This window comes from Mustela nivalis (genome assembly GCF_964662115.1).
Source record: "Mustela nivalis genome assembly, chromosome: 5".
In the NCBI taxonomy this organism is placed as follows: domain Eukaryota; kingdom Metazoa; phylum Chordata; class Mammalia; order Carnivora; family Mustelidae; genus Mustela; species Mustela nivalis.
The window spans coordinates 16,335,603-16,352,188 of record NC_139024.1 but is presented as its reverse complement, the minus strand read 5'-3'; the positions used below and the strand labels follow the sequence as shown (position 1 = coordinate 16,352,188).

Below are 16,586 nucleotides of genomic sequence, written 5' to 3'. Positions count from 1 at the left end.
ACAAATAACATGGAGGACATAGGGAGATGCAGAGGAGAAGGGAGTTGAGGGAAATTGGAAGGGGAGATGAACCATGAGAGACTATGGACTCTAAAAAACAATCTGAGGGTTTTGAAGGGGGAGGGGGTGAGAGGTTAGGGGAACCAGGTGGTGGATATTTTATTTCATGGAGCACTAGGCGTGGTGCATAAAAAATGAATTCTAGTACACTGAAAAGTAATTAAAAAATTTAAAAATTAAAAAAAATATTTCTAATGTAGAAGCTTAATAAATAATTTTAAATAGTTTAAACTATATTTTAAAAGCCTACCTAAACTGTGTGAACTGTAGGAATGCTTTGTATCTGGGGAGAAATCACTAATTTGGATTTACATGCAGAGTGTCACTATAGGAAAACATGTAAGGTCCAGAGAATTGTACCCTTAGGGCTTCAAATGAGGACTGAAAATACATATTACCAGAATTACCATGGGGTGCTGAGACATTTCATTGCAATGAGAGCATTTTTCTGCCTAGAAACTGCATAATCAACTGTTCAGCTCAAGGTGGCAGATACCACGTGGCATAGCAACAGTTGAGCAAGAAAACCACGAAAATTTTCGGTTAGAAATCAAATGATTTCAAATTATTTTTTGCAAAGCCTTCTGGGTAAGGTCCCTCCTCTTCCCTACAAACTAACAAGCAAAGAACAGCAGCAAGAATGATAATAGTTACGTTTCTGGTTTCTGCAGTTATGGGTGGAAATGATCTATAGATGAATATATATTTACCTGTAATAAAAAGGAGTATGGACATCAAATAAAACACTAGTAATATGTATTTTTCATGAAGATATTTTGCTTTATTAGCAGGCATGTGCTAAATATTGAATTACAATTGAATTTAATGAATCAGATCATTTTATTTTCCAGTTCATCTGATTTTTGGTGTGTTTTTGTTACATTTTCTTTTATTTTTTATCCCACAATATTGAACACCTTTAACAATTAATCTTGTCAGAGAATGCCATCCATTCTACTTACTGTCAAAATATTTATTAACTCTTTGTAACAGTAAACCTTGTCTCAATGGTGTGTGCTTGCTTTCTGCTTGGTTTCTGCTCGGAGAACATTCTTATCCAATGTTATTTGAATTCTTCCTCACCTTTCTCCTTTTTTATGAGAATTCTTCTTGGTCTCCATTCAGAGCCCAAAAGATTCATCTAGCAATTTATTTATTTATTTATTTTTTTACGAGAGAGAGAGAGAGAGAGAGAACACATGTGAGTGGGATGGGGAGAGAGAATCTTAAGCAGGCTCCGTGCTCAGTGTGGAGCCTGACAAGGAACTTGATCTCATGACCTTGAGATCATGACCCCACCCAAAATCAAGAGTCAGACGCCCTCCCAACTCAGCCACCCAGGGACCCCTCATCTTTGAAATTTTAATAGCCTCTCCGCTTCCTTTCCTAGAAAACATTAAACCAGCCACTGGTACTCCACAATGGAGTCCAAGTTTACTGTAACTGATGCTCATTTTTTCACAAAGCCAGGGCTAATCTTCTGTGGGATTTGTGGGCTGCCATTGGTTGGAAAGTAAAAGAACAGTGCCATAGTATGAGTAGTCAAGGACATGCCCTGGAAAAAGAGGAGGAGGAGAGGTAAGAGGAGGAAGAATGGTAAAGGGTAAGAAACCCCTGGCGGAATCACAGGAATCCTAAACAGAGGTTTCAGGTGGCAGTGTGTATAGTAAACATTTTTCTAAGAATTCTTTGACTCATTACCATCCCCTTGGGCTCCCTCTAGGTATGGGGGGAATCTCTTGATGTTTCTTAAAGACACTGTCTAGGCCTTTCTCTCAGAGCTTAGGATTTTGGAAAAAAGCAAGAGGTCTTTTTTATATTCTACTCTGTCCCTTGAGGAAAAGGGCCCCCAAAGCTACTTGCTTAGGTGGGGAGAAGAGAAGGGGAAATACAGAGGAAAAATCTAATGTTTATCTTTATGTTGCTATAATAGAGCCCACCCCACTGACAGGTCAGCTTAGATTTTATTCTCTTGGAGTTTACCCTGGATAAGACCACATGAAAAACATCAATCGCTGCTATTCCTATGTGTCCTAACTGGTCAAGATTCAGGGTGAATTTACCCATCTTCAAGTGAGAGGTAGGACATTTTAGGTTCAGAGTTTTGGCTCTCCATCTCCAAAGTGAGAGGAATATATAAATCCTTTTTAATAAGCACAACTGAGTTCACACAAGAGGGAAATTTATAAGGGGCAAAAAAAAACAAAAACAAAAACAAAAAAAAAAAACAAAAAAAGAACTGAAAAGCAGAGCGATAAGCCAAGGGTGGACACTGTGGTTTTTCCCAGAGGGTGGTGGAAGAGTAGGGAAGGGATGCAAGAGGCTGAGATTTTATTCATACTCAGGCACCAGAGGTTAAGCTTTATCAAGGTGAGGAGCTGGAACTGAGGTGGCATATAGGTGAGATATGGGACAAAGGTGGGTTAGGAAAAAAATATGCTCGGGAGCACAAGGAGGCAATTTAAAAGGACAAAGCAGGCACATTCCTCTGTCTTGGCCTGGGTCCTGTGTGTAAAAAGAAAATAAACAAATACAGGACTCCCCTAAGAATTAATAACTATATGCTATCCCTACTTGGCTTTCAGTTTAGAATTTACTCTACCTGGCCAATCCAGGAATCTCCAAGCCACAAAATAACCTAAAAATAATTTCTGGCTAACAGAGAGCCAAGTGTGTCTAGCAAAATCACACATAATATTCCTCCAGAATCTCTATGATAATACAACCTCCAATAGGCTACAGAGATTTCCTAGATATGGAGCTCTGTCAAAGGGAACTCATGACTTAGTGGACATTACATCAAAAACCAAAAAGTGGGGCTCAAGATTAAAACCAGGGGGATGTCTGGATGGCTCAGTTCTTAAGCGTCTGCCTTCTCTTCAGGTCATGCTCCCAGGGTCCTAGGATTGAGCCCCGTATCTCATCAGGCTCTCTGCTAAGTGGGAAGTCTGCTTCTCCATCTCCCACTCCCCCTCTTTTGCTGTGCCTCTGTCAAATAAATAAAATCTTAAAAAACAGACTAAAACTAGGAATGTATCCTCTGTTCCCTTTAATTAGATCTTGATCCACCCTTTGGATCAGAAGCCATAAAGGAGCAGCTGGGAGGCTTACCCAAAGAGAGGGGTAAAAGCCTTGGGGAGGCTTTTAGACATAAATCCACCTTCCCTTGTCTTCAGCCTCTCCTCACCTTGGTAGCTGAAAACAAGGTCTGAGTGTGACTGTTCTTGCCCTGCCACACCCTTTCCTGGTCCAGTCAGGAGACAGCATCCCATTCTAACAGCAGCTCAGTGCCCCCTCCTGAGCCACTCTGAGGCATCTCTGCTCAAGGCAGGGGCAGTTCAGCTGGCTGGGGCCCTGGGCTCTGCAGGAGGCTAGCTGCCAGGTTCTGAGAGCACCAGGGCTGAGCCAGGTGTCCCAGGGGGAGCTCTGGCCTTCAAATCTCATCCTGGAGAGTCTCTCCCAGGGGCCCTCTGGTTAGCTGCCACCACCCAAGGAGAGCTGTGTGTTCTGCCTCCTCGAGGGAGAGCTGAGCGTGCTGCTGCCTGTGGGTGGTCCTGGGCTTTGCCCCGTCCCAGGAGCACATGGCTTTTACACCAGTGTTACTGGACCTAGCAACCCAGAGAAACTCAATGACTGTTCCATTTTTTTTTATTTGAGAGAGAGAAGGAGAGAGAGAATGATAGGGTAGGGGTAATGGGGAGTGTGACAGAGGGAGAGCGGGGAGCAGGCTGAGCACTGAGAACGAGGCAGGCAGAGGCCAAGATGGGAGCCTTGCCTCTCAGCATCCCAGGATCCTCACCTGAGCAGAAGGCAGATACTTACAGGACTGAGCCACCCAGGCACCCCAATAATGGCTTCCAATAAAAAAAATCAGATTTTCGGGGCACGTGGGTAGCTCAGTGGGTTTAAGCCTCTGCCTACAGCTCAGGTCGTGATCCCAGGGTCCTGGGATCAAGCCCCGCATCGGGCTCTCTGCTCAGAAGGGAGCCTGCTTCCTCCTCTCTCTGCCTGCCTCTCTGCCTACTTGTAATCTCTGTCAAATAAAAAATAAAAATCTTTAAAAAAAATCAGATTTTCTCATATCAGTCAGTAAACAAGATACCATATTTATTAAGCCACTAATTGATCTGAATTATGTAAATGTGAGAGGAACTGGCTTCCAATTTTAGGCTAAATTTGATAAGTAAAAGTTTAATGAAAATTTTAAGCAACATGACATTAAAGATTTGTCGTAATACAAGATGGTGTGTTTTAGGAAATAGTTCTGGCAGGATTTAGTTAATCTTGGAATTATATAAATGTATAAAAAGTTTCCTCTTGAATTTTCTAGATAAGATTCAGTTTCCAATCAGTGGCTTTTTTTTCCCCTTTCATATGCTCTGGTTATATAATATTTTAAGTTGGCTGGATAGAATTTGAATTTTTAATATATTAAACTAATAGATATTTGTGTTTCAAAAAGATAAAGAACAAATACCCAGTTTGGTAATATTAGCTATTGCCACTATGCTGCACATTAATCCCCAGAATTTAGGAGTCTCATACCTGCAAGTTTGTACCTTTTACCACCTTTTTCCATTCCCATTGTCCTTCCAAGTAGAGTTTTCTTGATTATTTGTGAGATTTTCAATCCTTTCATAGGCTTATTTGCAATGTACTGCAGCTTTGGAGAACCAGACTTGTTCCAATGTGTTTGTAGGAGCTCCTTATATATTCTGGATAAAGATCCTTTGTCCATGATAAATTTTTTTTTATTATTACTATTTTGTAGTTATGTTAGTCACCAAGTAGCACATCATTAGTTTTTGATGTAGTGCTCCATGATTCACTGTATGCATTTAACACCCAGTACTCCATGTGATATGTGCCCTCCTTAATACCCACCAGCTCGCTCACCCAATCCCCCCACAAATTCCCCTTCTAAAACTCTGTTTCTCAGAGTCCACAGTCTCTTATGGTTCATCTCCCCCTCCGATTCCCCCCCCCACTTCATTTTCCCCTTCCTTCTCCTAATGTTCTTCATGTTATTCCTTCTGCTCCACAAATAAGTGAAACCATATGATAATTGACTCTCTCTGCTTGACTTATATCACTCAGCATAATCTCCTTCAGTCTCGTCCATGTTGATGCAAAAGTTGGGCATTCATCCTTTCTGACAGCTGAGTAATATTCCCTTATATACATATATATGGACCACATCTTCTTTATCCATTCGTCGGTTGAAGGGCATCTCAACTTTTATTTTTTTTATCTTTTTTAAAGATTTTATTTATTGGACAGACAGAGATCAGAAGTAGGCAGACAGGCAGGCAGAGAGAGAGAAAGGGAAGCAGGCCCCCTGCTGAGCAGAGAGCCCAATGCAGGACTTGATTCCAAGACCCTGAGATCATGACCTGAGCCGAAGGCAGCAACTTAACCCACTGAGCCACCCAGGCGCCCCTTCACACAGTATTTTTTCAACAATGAGCAGCTCATGATATTGACGAGTGTTTGATTTCCAACACCAAAGGAGAACTTGGGAAATATTCTCTTTGTTCAGAATTCTTGTTCAGGCACTTAGAAGGCCAAGTACAGGAATCCCAACAGTTAGCACCAGAGCAACCATGTTACGAAAAAGTGCAGAGCTGGATCATCCTGACTGAGAATGAAGGCAGGGAAATCTCCATCTCCACAATAATCACGATCTCCTGGAGGACTGGAGGATTCTGCCTTTGCCACATGGATTGTACGTCCCGTTGGTGGACATGGACAGCAGGTAGAAGCCACTCATCAGAAGGGAGAGCGGGTGCAGGAGAGCAGATCCTTAGGCCTTCTGTAGCAACTTCAGCCTCTAACAGAGAAACAGGAGCTTGTTCCTGTGGCTGAGAAAATCTTGGGTCAGTCTTCTTGGGCTTCTCCCTCCCCAGTTACTGCCCGGCTCAAAGCCCAGCCCCCACCGAGGGTCGAGTATCACCTGACAATAGCCACACGCCCCAACCCTGGGAGACTCAATCCCTGGGTCCAGCAGCTTGGCCAAACCCTTCCCTCATTACCACAAAACAGTCAGATCCAGGCCCTACTACTGAACACCTAGGCTCAAGAGTAAAGCCACCAATGATTCATCTGTTCCCATGACATAGATCCTGGCCCCCCTCTGGCCAGGTGAGAAGGCCTAAGAGAGTGGCTTGGAGCCCTCCCCAGAGAGGGACCTGGATCCTGGTTCCTGTAGCCTTGGGGAGGTTACAAGCAAAGATCCATCTTCCCCTGTCTTCAGACTCTCCTCCCCATGGTAGCTGAACACAAGGTCTGAGTGTGACTGTCCTTGCCCTGCCACACCTTTTCCTGGTCTGGTCAGGTGACAGCATCCAATTCTAACAGCAGCTCAGTGCCCCCTCCAGAGGCACTCTGAGGCATCTCTGCTCAAGGCAGGTGTGGTTCAGCTGGCTGGGGCTCTGGGCTCTGCAGGAGGCTAGCTGCCAGGTGACAGCACCAGGCTGAGCCAGGTGTCCCAGGGGACCCTGGAGCTCTGGCCTTTGAATCTCATCCTGGATAGTCTCTCCCAGGGCTCCTCTGTCTTAGTTGCCACCACCCAAGCTGAGTTGTGTGGGAGCAAAGCCCTGCGAGCCAGCCTTTGGTTGGGTGGACAACGGCCTTCCCACCCCTCTTCTTTGGTTCAGACATGGGCCCCTCTCCTGGACGCAGCATGGAGAGGTCCCCAATCCCTAGGACACATCACATGCAGCCACCTGCTGCTCTCCCCCAAACCAGAGTGTAGTCCATGTCCGGTGCTTCTACTGTCTGCACACCACCCTTCCTTGGGCCCCTCCCCTGGTGAATAGCTGGTCTGAGCCAGGCCTGATTTTGCTCAGTCCCTTTAGCAAAAACAGGATGTAAAGTTTGGGGTCAGGGTGGGGAGCCCTGTGCTTTCCCACCAGCCTTAGCGAGGCGCTATCATAGCTCAAGGCTAAGCTTGTCCAGGTAACAGCTATCAAGCATGTGAGAAATTGGTCCCGGCTCCTTTTATAGGTCAACTTGATGGGTCAAGGGATGCCCCCCAATAGCTGGGAAAACATTCTTTGGGGGTCTGTCTAGAGAGTGTTTCTGGAAGACATGAGCATTTGAATCAGTAGACTGAGTAAAGGAGACTGTCCTCATCGAATCCACGAGGGCCTGAATGGAACAAACGGTGAAGGAAAGGTGACTTTGCTCTCAATTTGGCTGGGCCATCCTTCTCCTGCCCTCAGCGTTGGTCATTAGCACTCTTGGTGTTTGGTTCTTTGGACCAGGACCTAGACCTACACCACAGATGTCCTGAATCTAAGGCCTTTGGGTTTGCGCTGGAAGCCCACCACCAGCTTCCCTGTTTCTCCAGCTCACAGACCCACTAGTCGTGAGCCAATCCCTTGTAGTAATTATCTACCTCAACCTCTACATCAACAGCTCCTGATGAGTCTCTTTCTTGGGGGAAGCTAATATAGTCCAACGCATCTGGTCTCATGTTCAGGTGAGAAGGTTCAAGTAAAATGACGAGGGCTGGCCATTCGCCTTTCTCTGTGCTCACCCCAGGCCATCTGCCTCTCACTTCTGACTCAGTTCTGCCCACAGTACCTGTTATTCAAAGGACCATGCCTTGGACAACAAGGAGGATTAAGTGCGTGAGGACCACATGGAGGATGGAAGTGATCGGCCTGATGGTTGCGCCTTTGATCAGAGCTACAGGCGGGGTTGTGGCCGGTGCTCCTGAAATAAAAACACAGTAGTGAGAGCCCTGATTAGGGGCCCCAAACTGGAGACATGAGTCTTTAGGAGCTGCTGCCTCATGTAATCCTACAGCCCAGATGTCCTCCTGCCACTATGTTTGTGGCAGCCGCTATGACTGGTCCTGAGGATGGAAGTGGTGGATGGTTCATGCAGATCATATAGCTAATGGGGGAAGCAAGGCTTTCCGTATAGACAGCCACTCCTGCTGTGACAGAAGAGGAGGGGACACGTATGGATGGTGACAGAGACATCTTGTCAGGAGCTGACATTTCACCTGGCACTGAAGGAGTTCGAGAAAGAGACCAGGGGACACAAAAAACAACAATAAGGCTCAGAAAAGGAAACAGTAAGAAGTAAATCTCTGGAAACAGAATGAGGCCTTCAGGTTGGGGCCAGGAAGAAATCCACAGAGAGAGAACTAAAGGTAAGTGCAGTAGGGAGAGATGCCAGGAGGTGAGCAGGGAAAGGAAGGACACTAGGACACACTAGTGGCCCTTGTACTCCTAAGAACAACTCATCATGTATGCATCATCATCACACACACACACACACACACACACACACACACACACTCTCACATGCACACACTATGGCGGGGTCGGCCAATCTCTTCAAGAGAACCAGCACTCCATCCAGTCTTGTAGTTACCTGTGGTCTCCTGCATCTCATTGCTGTGCTCCCGCAGTTTCTGGAGCCATCCCTTACAGTCTCCGTTTGCGATCTTCATGAGGAGCTCGGTCAGCTCTCTGTCACCGTCCAACATGTCCTTAACCTGTGGGCCTCCAGGAGGAATCTCTATCCACTTTCTGTTCTCCGGGTCAAACAGGTAGGTTAACTGTTCAGTGAAGACAAACCGCCAGAATCCTCTGCTGTGTCCGTGGGCCCGACGCTCACACATCAGGCTGCCCTGCAGGGTGAGAGAATCTGCCCCCATCCCCCGCCAGGGGAAACACATCAGCCTCTGGTCTTGACCAATCAGCCTCTGGTGTTGACCAATCCTTTGCCCCACCCACTGCACACTCCTCCACTCCCCTTCACCCTCCTGGTCCTGCTCTGGCCTCCTTGTCTGCCCTGGCTGCTGGGACCCACTTTGAAGTTTTACATGAACACCATAGCTCCCCAGCCGTGCCAAAGTGTTCTCCTTCTGCCCTGGGCCTTTGGACTTACTGCTCTCAGTGAAAATCTCTGCTTTGATGTCCAGCAGTTTCTTTCTGAGCTCTTCCCCCAGGTCCTCCAGAGGTTCCATCTGTGTGTCCCAAAATGCTGTGTCCTTCAGCTTCATCCCCCAAGGACCAACGGGTATGACCTGCTTGCTTCCACAGGCATAGTAAAGATACTCGTTTCCATTGACCTGGCCTTGAATCTCACACCACGGTTGTCCAGGCCTGGCCTGAGGTGTGATGGAGAAATTGTAGGAAAGCGAGAGAGCATCTGGGAAGGAAAAAACACACGTGGAACTTGGTGCTGGAAGAAAAAGAGCAGCAGGCACCCCGCTGCCATCCAGGTGACAGCAATAGAATGTGTGCAAGACAGAGCAAGGACTGTCCCTGCACAGAGGCTCACCCTAGTGTAGAGGCTGGTGCCCTTCCACTTTTGAGATAGGATCAGGATACCTCTGCCTGGCAGGAGGCCACATATCCCCAGATGGGATTCCGCGCCTACCAGGCCACAAGCTGCATCAGTCACTCTACCCAGTGAGGCACAGGCCAGCCTGGCCATGGCAGAGGAGGCCTGCATGTCACAGGACTGTCAGGAGGCAGGCAAGAGTCCTGTAGGAAGATGAGGGGTGCGTGGGTGGGGGGTGGTGCTGCTGAGGAGCTGGGGCAGGGTAGGGGGGCAGTGAGGATAGAATCCAAAGTCAGAGAAGGGAGAGTTCAAGACCATGGGTCACAGGATTCCTTAGGACCCAGGAGATGGCCCTAATGGGCTCCAAGGATGAGTCCAGGTAAAGTGAAGAAAGGCCTGTCCCCTGTTGCACGGACTAGATTATCAAGAATTTTCTGAGCAGAGACTAGAGGAAGGGATCACAAGGCTCAGAGAAATGCACAAGTCAGAATGATATAAAATAGAAGCAAAACAAACAAAAACTCCCCAAACAGGAAAACCCAAAAAGGTCCACAAAATATATCCAGGGGGAGCATGGGAGGGGCGGGGGTGGGGACTCCTGGAGAAGTTGCTTCAGGGGCAGAGTCGCGGGGGTGTGCGGGGTCCAGGCCCTGTGCGATACGCAGGGCGGGGCTCCAGGGCTGGGCTCCGGCTCCCCGAGGAGGCAGGCGGGGGCGGGGGCGACAGCGGACTCCCCGCCGCGGCCTCTCCCCCTCCCCCCTGCCCCCCCCCCCCCAGTCCCCCGCTCCATCGCCCAGAGCCAGGCAGTCCATGGTCGCCCAGGTCTCCTCTTTTCCGTCCCACAGGGCGACAAAGTCCCGGCGGACTCCGCGGAGCGGGAAAGGAGCCCGCGGCGGAGACCCGGCGGGAGGCGAGGGCGGCCTAAACCGGTGACAAAGTTCTCAAGATCCCGGGACTCACCTGTCCGTGCTCCGCCGCGCGTCGCGCCCACGACCGACCCGGCCGGCGCCGCCGTGATCCCGCGGAGCAGCTGCAGGAGAAACAGCAGGAACAGGAGCTCAGAGCACTCCGTGAGCGTGGCGGCGGCTGTGGGCTCCATCGCGACCCCGAGCCGGGGTGGGGGGTGCCAGGGGAGGCGCGGAGTGGCTTCCGAAGGAACCCGGTGGGAAGCAGACGCGCTTGCTGGGCCGGGCGGGCTGCGCGGGAGGGCGCCTGTCTCCCGCCGAGAGGGACCGGTCTCTGTCCCGGAGAAGCTGCTCACCGTCGCCCAACTTCCCCTTCTTACGCTTGCGGCAGAGGCGAGGGACGCGCGCGGACGGAGGCGGGAGAGGCAGAGGAAGCGGCCGAGGACGCAGCCAAAGGCGGAGCTGCCAGCTGAGCGAACTCGCTGGGCGACGCTGCCAGCTGGAGGCAGCGACGGACTGAATCATCCTGGGCGACTGCAGCCGCCTGCGTCCGGAGCTCTGGGAGGGGGCGCGGAGGGCCGGGGCCCGCGTCTGCGCCTATGGGTATGACAAGTTAACTGGTTCCTTTTTGGGCACTAGGTCATTTTTACCTCCTCTTTTCTAAGAATCAAGTTTGGTGAGATATAATTTATAGGCAATTCTCCCTTCTTTTTGAAGACACGTAGCTTCAAGTCCCTTATCTCTGCAAGTGTAGGAGAAGCATCTGGGCCTGTGGCCAACTTTTAATGCACATTCTCAGGCTCTGGAAGTAAAAGCAGAGGAATGCTATTCCTCCCGCTGTGGAACCTCTTAGCAACCCATAAATTCTACAGAGAATCCTATTTCCAAGCAGTGCTACCTTCAGGTTTGCAGAGGAGGAAAAAAAATGAGTGATTTTTTTTTTTTTTTCAGTGATCACACTTCAGCTCTGAGACAAAGTGAGTGTTGGAGCGAGAGTACATCACTTTCACTCACGATCATCCTCTTATCCTATAAATTGCATAAAATCAGCCACATAATGCTAGACTTATTGTAAGTATGATTGATAATAAAGTATCCCATCCCCTTCAGTCACTGGAAACACTTCTGTTAGTTCTGGGCTTTGAGAACTAAATAGCCACGTTGTAAACAACAGCACGTGGAGGAACTCAGCTGACTGAATCAGGTGTGACCCCATGTCGGAGGGCTGTAACAGAAGCTGGATGAACTACTCTAGCCTACATTTTATTTATTTATTTATTCATGGAACATAGATTTATCTACTTTGGTTTCCTTTTACAGAGGAACTCAGGATACGTGGGTCTGTGGGTAAGCATGTCCTGTGTCAAACTGGAAAATGTACTAGGAGAAGTCACGTGTTTCTAGAAATCGTGAAAAGAATTTAAAAATCTGCAAATCAGCTAGGAATGCTGGGATAAGAGTACACTACCATTTACTTCTCAATTTTCACCAGAAATTTAGGTTTTTAATGGTTAACAATTCTAGTATAGAAGCTTAATGAATAATTTTAAATAGCTTAAAATACATTTAAAATACTGTGTGAATTGTAGTAATACTTTGCTTGTTGAGGAGAAATCACTAATATTGTTTTCTTTTTCCTATTTTTTTTAAAATTTAAATTCAATTAAGTGACATATAATGTATTCCTAGCTTCCAAGGTCGAGGCTAGCGGTTCATGTCTCACATAACACACAGAGCTGACTGCACCACGTGGCCTCCTCCCCCACAGTGTCCACCACCTAGTTTGTCCATCCCATTGCCACTCTCCACTCCAGCAGCCCTCAGTTTGTTTTCTGTGATTAAGAGTCTCTTATGGTTTATCTCCCTCTCTGTTTTATTTCTTAAATTCCACATATGAGTAAGATCATATGATACTTGTCTTCTCTGACTGACTTACTTCGCTTAGGAAAATAACCTCTAGTTCTGTGCTTGTTGTAAAGGTCAAGATCCCATTTTTTGTTTTTAAAGATTTATTTATTTGACAGACAGAGATCACAAGTAGGCAGAGAGGCAGGCAGAGAGAGAGGAAGGGAAGCAGGCTCCCTGCTGAGCAGAGAGCCCGATGTGGGACTCGATCCCAAGACCCTGAGATCATGACCTGAGCTGAAGGCAGTGGCTTAACCCATTGAGCCACCCAGGCACCCAAGATCCCATTTTTTTGATGGCTGAGTATATTATACCACATCTTCATTATCCATTCATCTGTCGATGGACATCTGCGCTCTTTCCATAATTTGGCTATTGTGGACATTGTTGCGACAAACACTGGGGTACAGTTGCCCTGTCGGTTCACTACATTTGTATCTTTGGGGTAAATCCCCAGTAGTGCAATTGTTGGGTCATAGGGTAGCTCTATTTTCAACTTTTTGAGGAACCTCTATACTGTTTTCCCAAGAGGCTGTACCAGCTTGGATTCCCACCAACAATGTAAAAGGAACGGTTCCTCTTTCTCCACATTGTCACCAACATCTGTCCTTTCCTGACTTGTTAATTTTAGCCATTCTGACTGGTGTGAGGTGGTATCTCTAGGTAGTTTTGATTTGTATTTCCCTGAAGTTGAGTGATGTAGAGCATTTTTTCATGTGTCTGTTGGCCATTTGGATGTCTTCTTTGGAGACATGTTTGCTCATGTCTTCTGCTCATTTCTTGATTACACTGTTTGTTCTTGGGTGTTGAGGTGGTAAGTTCTTTATAGATTTTGGATTATAGCCCTTTATCTGTCATTTACAATATCTTCTCCCATTCTGTAGTGGTCTTTTGCTTTTGTTGACTGATCCTTTGCTATCCAAATGCTTTTTATGGAATGCCTGGGTGGCTTAATTGGTTAAGTGTCTGCCTTCTGCTCAGATAATATTCTGAGGGTCCTGGGATCGAGGCCTGCATGGGGCTCCCTGCTCAACAGGGAGTATGTTATTCCCTCCCTCTCTGTCCCTCCCCCTACTAGTGCTCTCTCTCTGAAATAAATAAATACAATCTTTAAAACAACAATAACAACAAAGCCTAGAACTTTTTTATTTGCCTTTGGTTCCCTTGCTTCTGGAGACATGTCTTATAAGATGTTGTTGCAGGCGAGCTCATAGAGCTTGCTGTCTGTGTTCTCCTCTAGGATTTTGATGGATTCCTGTCTTACATTTAGGTCTTTCATCCATTTTGAGGCTGTTTTTGTGTAGGGTGTTAGAAAATGGTACAGTTTGGGGGCGCCTGGCTGGCTCAGTAGTTAAGCCTCTGCCTTCAGCTCAGGTCATGATCTCAGGATCCTGGGATCAAGCCCCGCATCGGGCACTCTGCTCAACGGGAAGCCCGCTTCTTCCTTTCTCTTTGCCTGCCTCTCTGCCTACTTGTCATCTCTCTCTGTCAAATAAATAAAGAAAATCTTTAATAAAAAATATAAAATGGTCCAGTTTCATTCTTCTGCATGTGGCTGTCCAATATTCCCAACACCATTTATTGAAGAGACTGCCTTTTTTTTTTTTTTTCCATTGGACATTCTATCCTGCTTTGTCAAGGATTAGTTGACCATAGAGTCAAGGGTTCATATCTGGACTCTCTATTCTGTTCCATTGAACTATGTGTCTGTTTTTGTGCAGTACTAAACTGTGTTGAGGATTACAGCTTTGTAATAGAGTCTGAAGTCCAGAATTGTGATGCCACCAGCTTTGATTTTCTTTGCCAACATTGCTTTGGCTATTTGGAGTCTTTCCTGGTTCCATACAAATTTTAGGATTACTTGTCCCAGCTGTGTGAAAAAAGGTGATAGTATTGTCATAGGGACTTCACTGAATGTGCAGATTGCTCTGGGTAGCACACTTAACAGTATTTGTTCTTGCAACCCATGAGCATGGAACATTTTTCCAACTCTTTGAGTCTTCCTCAGTTTCTCTCATAAGTGTTCTGTAGTTTTGTATAGTTCTGTAGTTTGCTTCTTTGATTAGGTTTATTCCTACATATCTTAGGGTTTTACGTGCAACTATAAATGGGATCACCTTTTTTATTTCTGTTTCTTTTGTCTCATTGTTAGTGTATAGAAATACAACTGCTTTCTATGCCTTGATTTTATATCCTGTCAGTTTGCTGAATTTCTGTATGAGTGCTATCAATTTTGGGGTGGAATCTTTTGGGTTTTCCATATAGAGTATAATGTCATCTGTGAAGAGTAAGAGTTTGACTTTTTCTTTGTCGATTCAGATGACTCCTTATTTCTTTTCATTGTCAATTGCTGAGGCTACGAATTCTGGGACTATGTTGAACAACAGTGGTCAGAGTGGATATCCCTGCCTTGTTCCTGAGCTTAGGGGAAAAGCTCTCAGGTTTTGCACATTGAAAATGATATTCACTGTGAGCTTTCCATATATGTTTATGGTACTGAGGTATATTCCCTCTATCCCTATACTGTGATGAGTTTTCATCAAGAAAGGATGCTGTGCCTTGTGAAATGCTTTTTCTGCATCTTTTGAGAGGATTGTATGGATCTTGTCCTTTATTTTATGAAGGTAGTGTATCACATTGTTTGGTGTGTGGATGTTGAGCCACTCCTGTAGCCCAGGAATACCAACCACCTGGTCATGGTGAAAAATCCTTCTAATGTACTGCTAGATCCTATTGGCTGGTATCTCAGCTGTCACACTGATGTCCTCCCAGTTTTGGTGATGTCCCCTGATGCCAACATTTTAGGATACCCCACACCAGGACATTCATTTGGGTCACCACAGGATCAACTCCTAGTAGGTCTCATGGTACCTGAGGGCCTCCTCATCCTTAGACTCTGCTTTGTATTGTTCCAGGAATGTCCAATACGGCCAAAGAGATCGACATTTTCCATTTCAATTTCCATTTCCATTTCCTGGATGTGCTGAAGATGAGGGTTAGAGTGTTTTATTTGCCTTGTTGGTATATTGGCTTAATCTGTAAAAGTAGGTGAAGAGATTCAGGGGTAGGAGGCCACTGAGAGAGTATGTTGCCCATAAGTTCTCTATATTTGAAAGCTTTGTTCATCTGGTATTTTGGCTTACTTTTGTGTCATTAACTGACAAATGTTCAGATTATTTAGTCTTAAGTAGAGAGAAACAGAAATCTCCTAACACATTGCATATATTGTATCTCAGTTGGATATCATATGGCTAACTTTTTGCTATGACACATAGCATCACAGTAAACAATCCTACATCTCTATTGCTTTTTGGTCCCCATGTATTCTCGGCTTCAAATTAAGACTGGCATTGCCATGCAGTGGGATGAACACACCAATCACTGTCTGGATAGGGTGAAGTATATGGCAACAGAGTGATTCCATTTAAACTCCTACCAACACACAAGAGACTGCTTGTTATTCCATTTTCTGTCCACCATTTGCTATAGCTCTCTTTAAAATCTTATCAGTTTGATGCATGTATAAAGCAAGCCCATTGTTCGTCATGTTATTTTGATAACTTGGGATGTGTTCAGTGATTTCTGAGGCTGATTTATTGTCTGTGACTTGCTCTAAGCATTTGCACTGGTTTTAGGAGAGCCAGACATACACATATTTATTTGCAGGAGCTCTTTGTATATTCTGGATACCAATCCTTTGCTCATGAGGGAATAAATCAACTGTTAGAAGCATATCTGTTTCTGCTGTGAAGACCCACTGTGCTCTGAAGGAGGTGAGTCGGTGGGGAGGGATGACAAGAGAGACAGTGGTGGGGGATCCAGGAAACTCAGAAAGATTCTCAACTGCTTCATTTCCAGAACATTTGTTTGTATGTGGCCTGTCAGGATCATGTCTGAGATGGACAGATGGCTGCTGGAAAGCGAATTTCTGAGTGATCCTTCAATTCTCCATCTCCACAACAGATCTAGCAGAATCACACTTTTATTTACCCCGTACAGTGGAGGAAGAACACAATTCCATGAGTTCTCTTGCGATATAAAAGAAATTATGAAGGCACTTGTGCGGCTCAACCAGTTAAGTGTCTGCCTTCAGCTGAGGTCATGATCCCAGGGTCCTTGGATGGAGTCCCACAACAGCTTCCTGCTCAGTGGGGAGTCTGCTTTTCCCTCTCTCTCTGTCCTTCCCCCAGCTTGATATCTCTCTCCCTCTCTAATAAACAATATCTTTGAAAAAAAAAAATTTCAAATTAAGTATATTGTATAATAAAGATAATATTTATTTAAATATACATACCTGGACATAATTTACTGAAAAAAATAGTCACAATATGTCATTCTCTTTAAAAGTCAATGAGCCTGGTAAGCTCACAGCTTGGGGTGACCTTGAACAGGTCGCAGGCTCAGTGAGCT

At 46.0% G+C, this 16,586-nt stretch overlaps 2 protein-coding genes across 2 annotated transcripts in view; one reads left to right on the top strand and one right to left on the bottom strand.

The window, feature by feature from the left end:
- LOC309864613 (UL16-binding protein 1-like) overlaps positions 1-16,586 on the top strand; it is a 253,814-nt gene that overhangs the window by 149,136 nt on the left and 88,092 nt on the right. The gene's annotated exons all lie outside the window — the stretch shown is intronic.
- On the bottom strand, positions 5,811-10,465 carry LOC309864093 (UL16-binding protein 6-like; the record flags this gene model as incomplete). Its single annotated transcript, XM_082729441.1, has 5 exons — positions 5,811-5,890; positions 7,648-7,779; positions 8,449-8,724; positions 8,968-9,231; positions 10,327-10,465. The coding sequence occupies 4 exons, from the start codon at positions 10,463-10,465 to the stop codon at positions 7,655-7,657; spliced, it is 804 nt and encodes a 267-aa protein (XP_082585567.1). The 3' UTR covers positions 5,811-5,890; positions 7,648-7,654.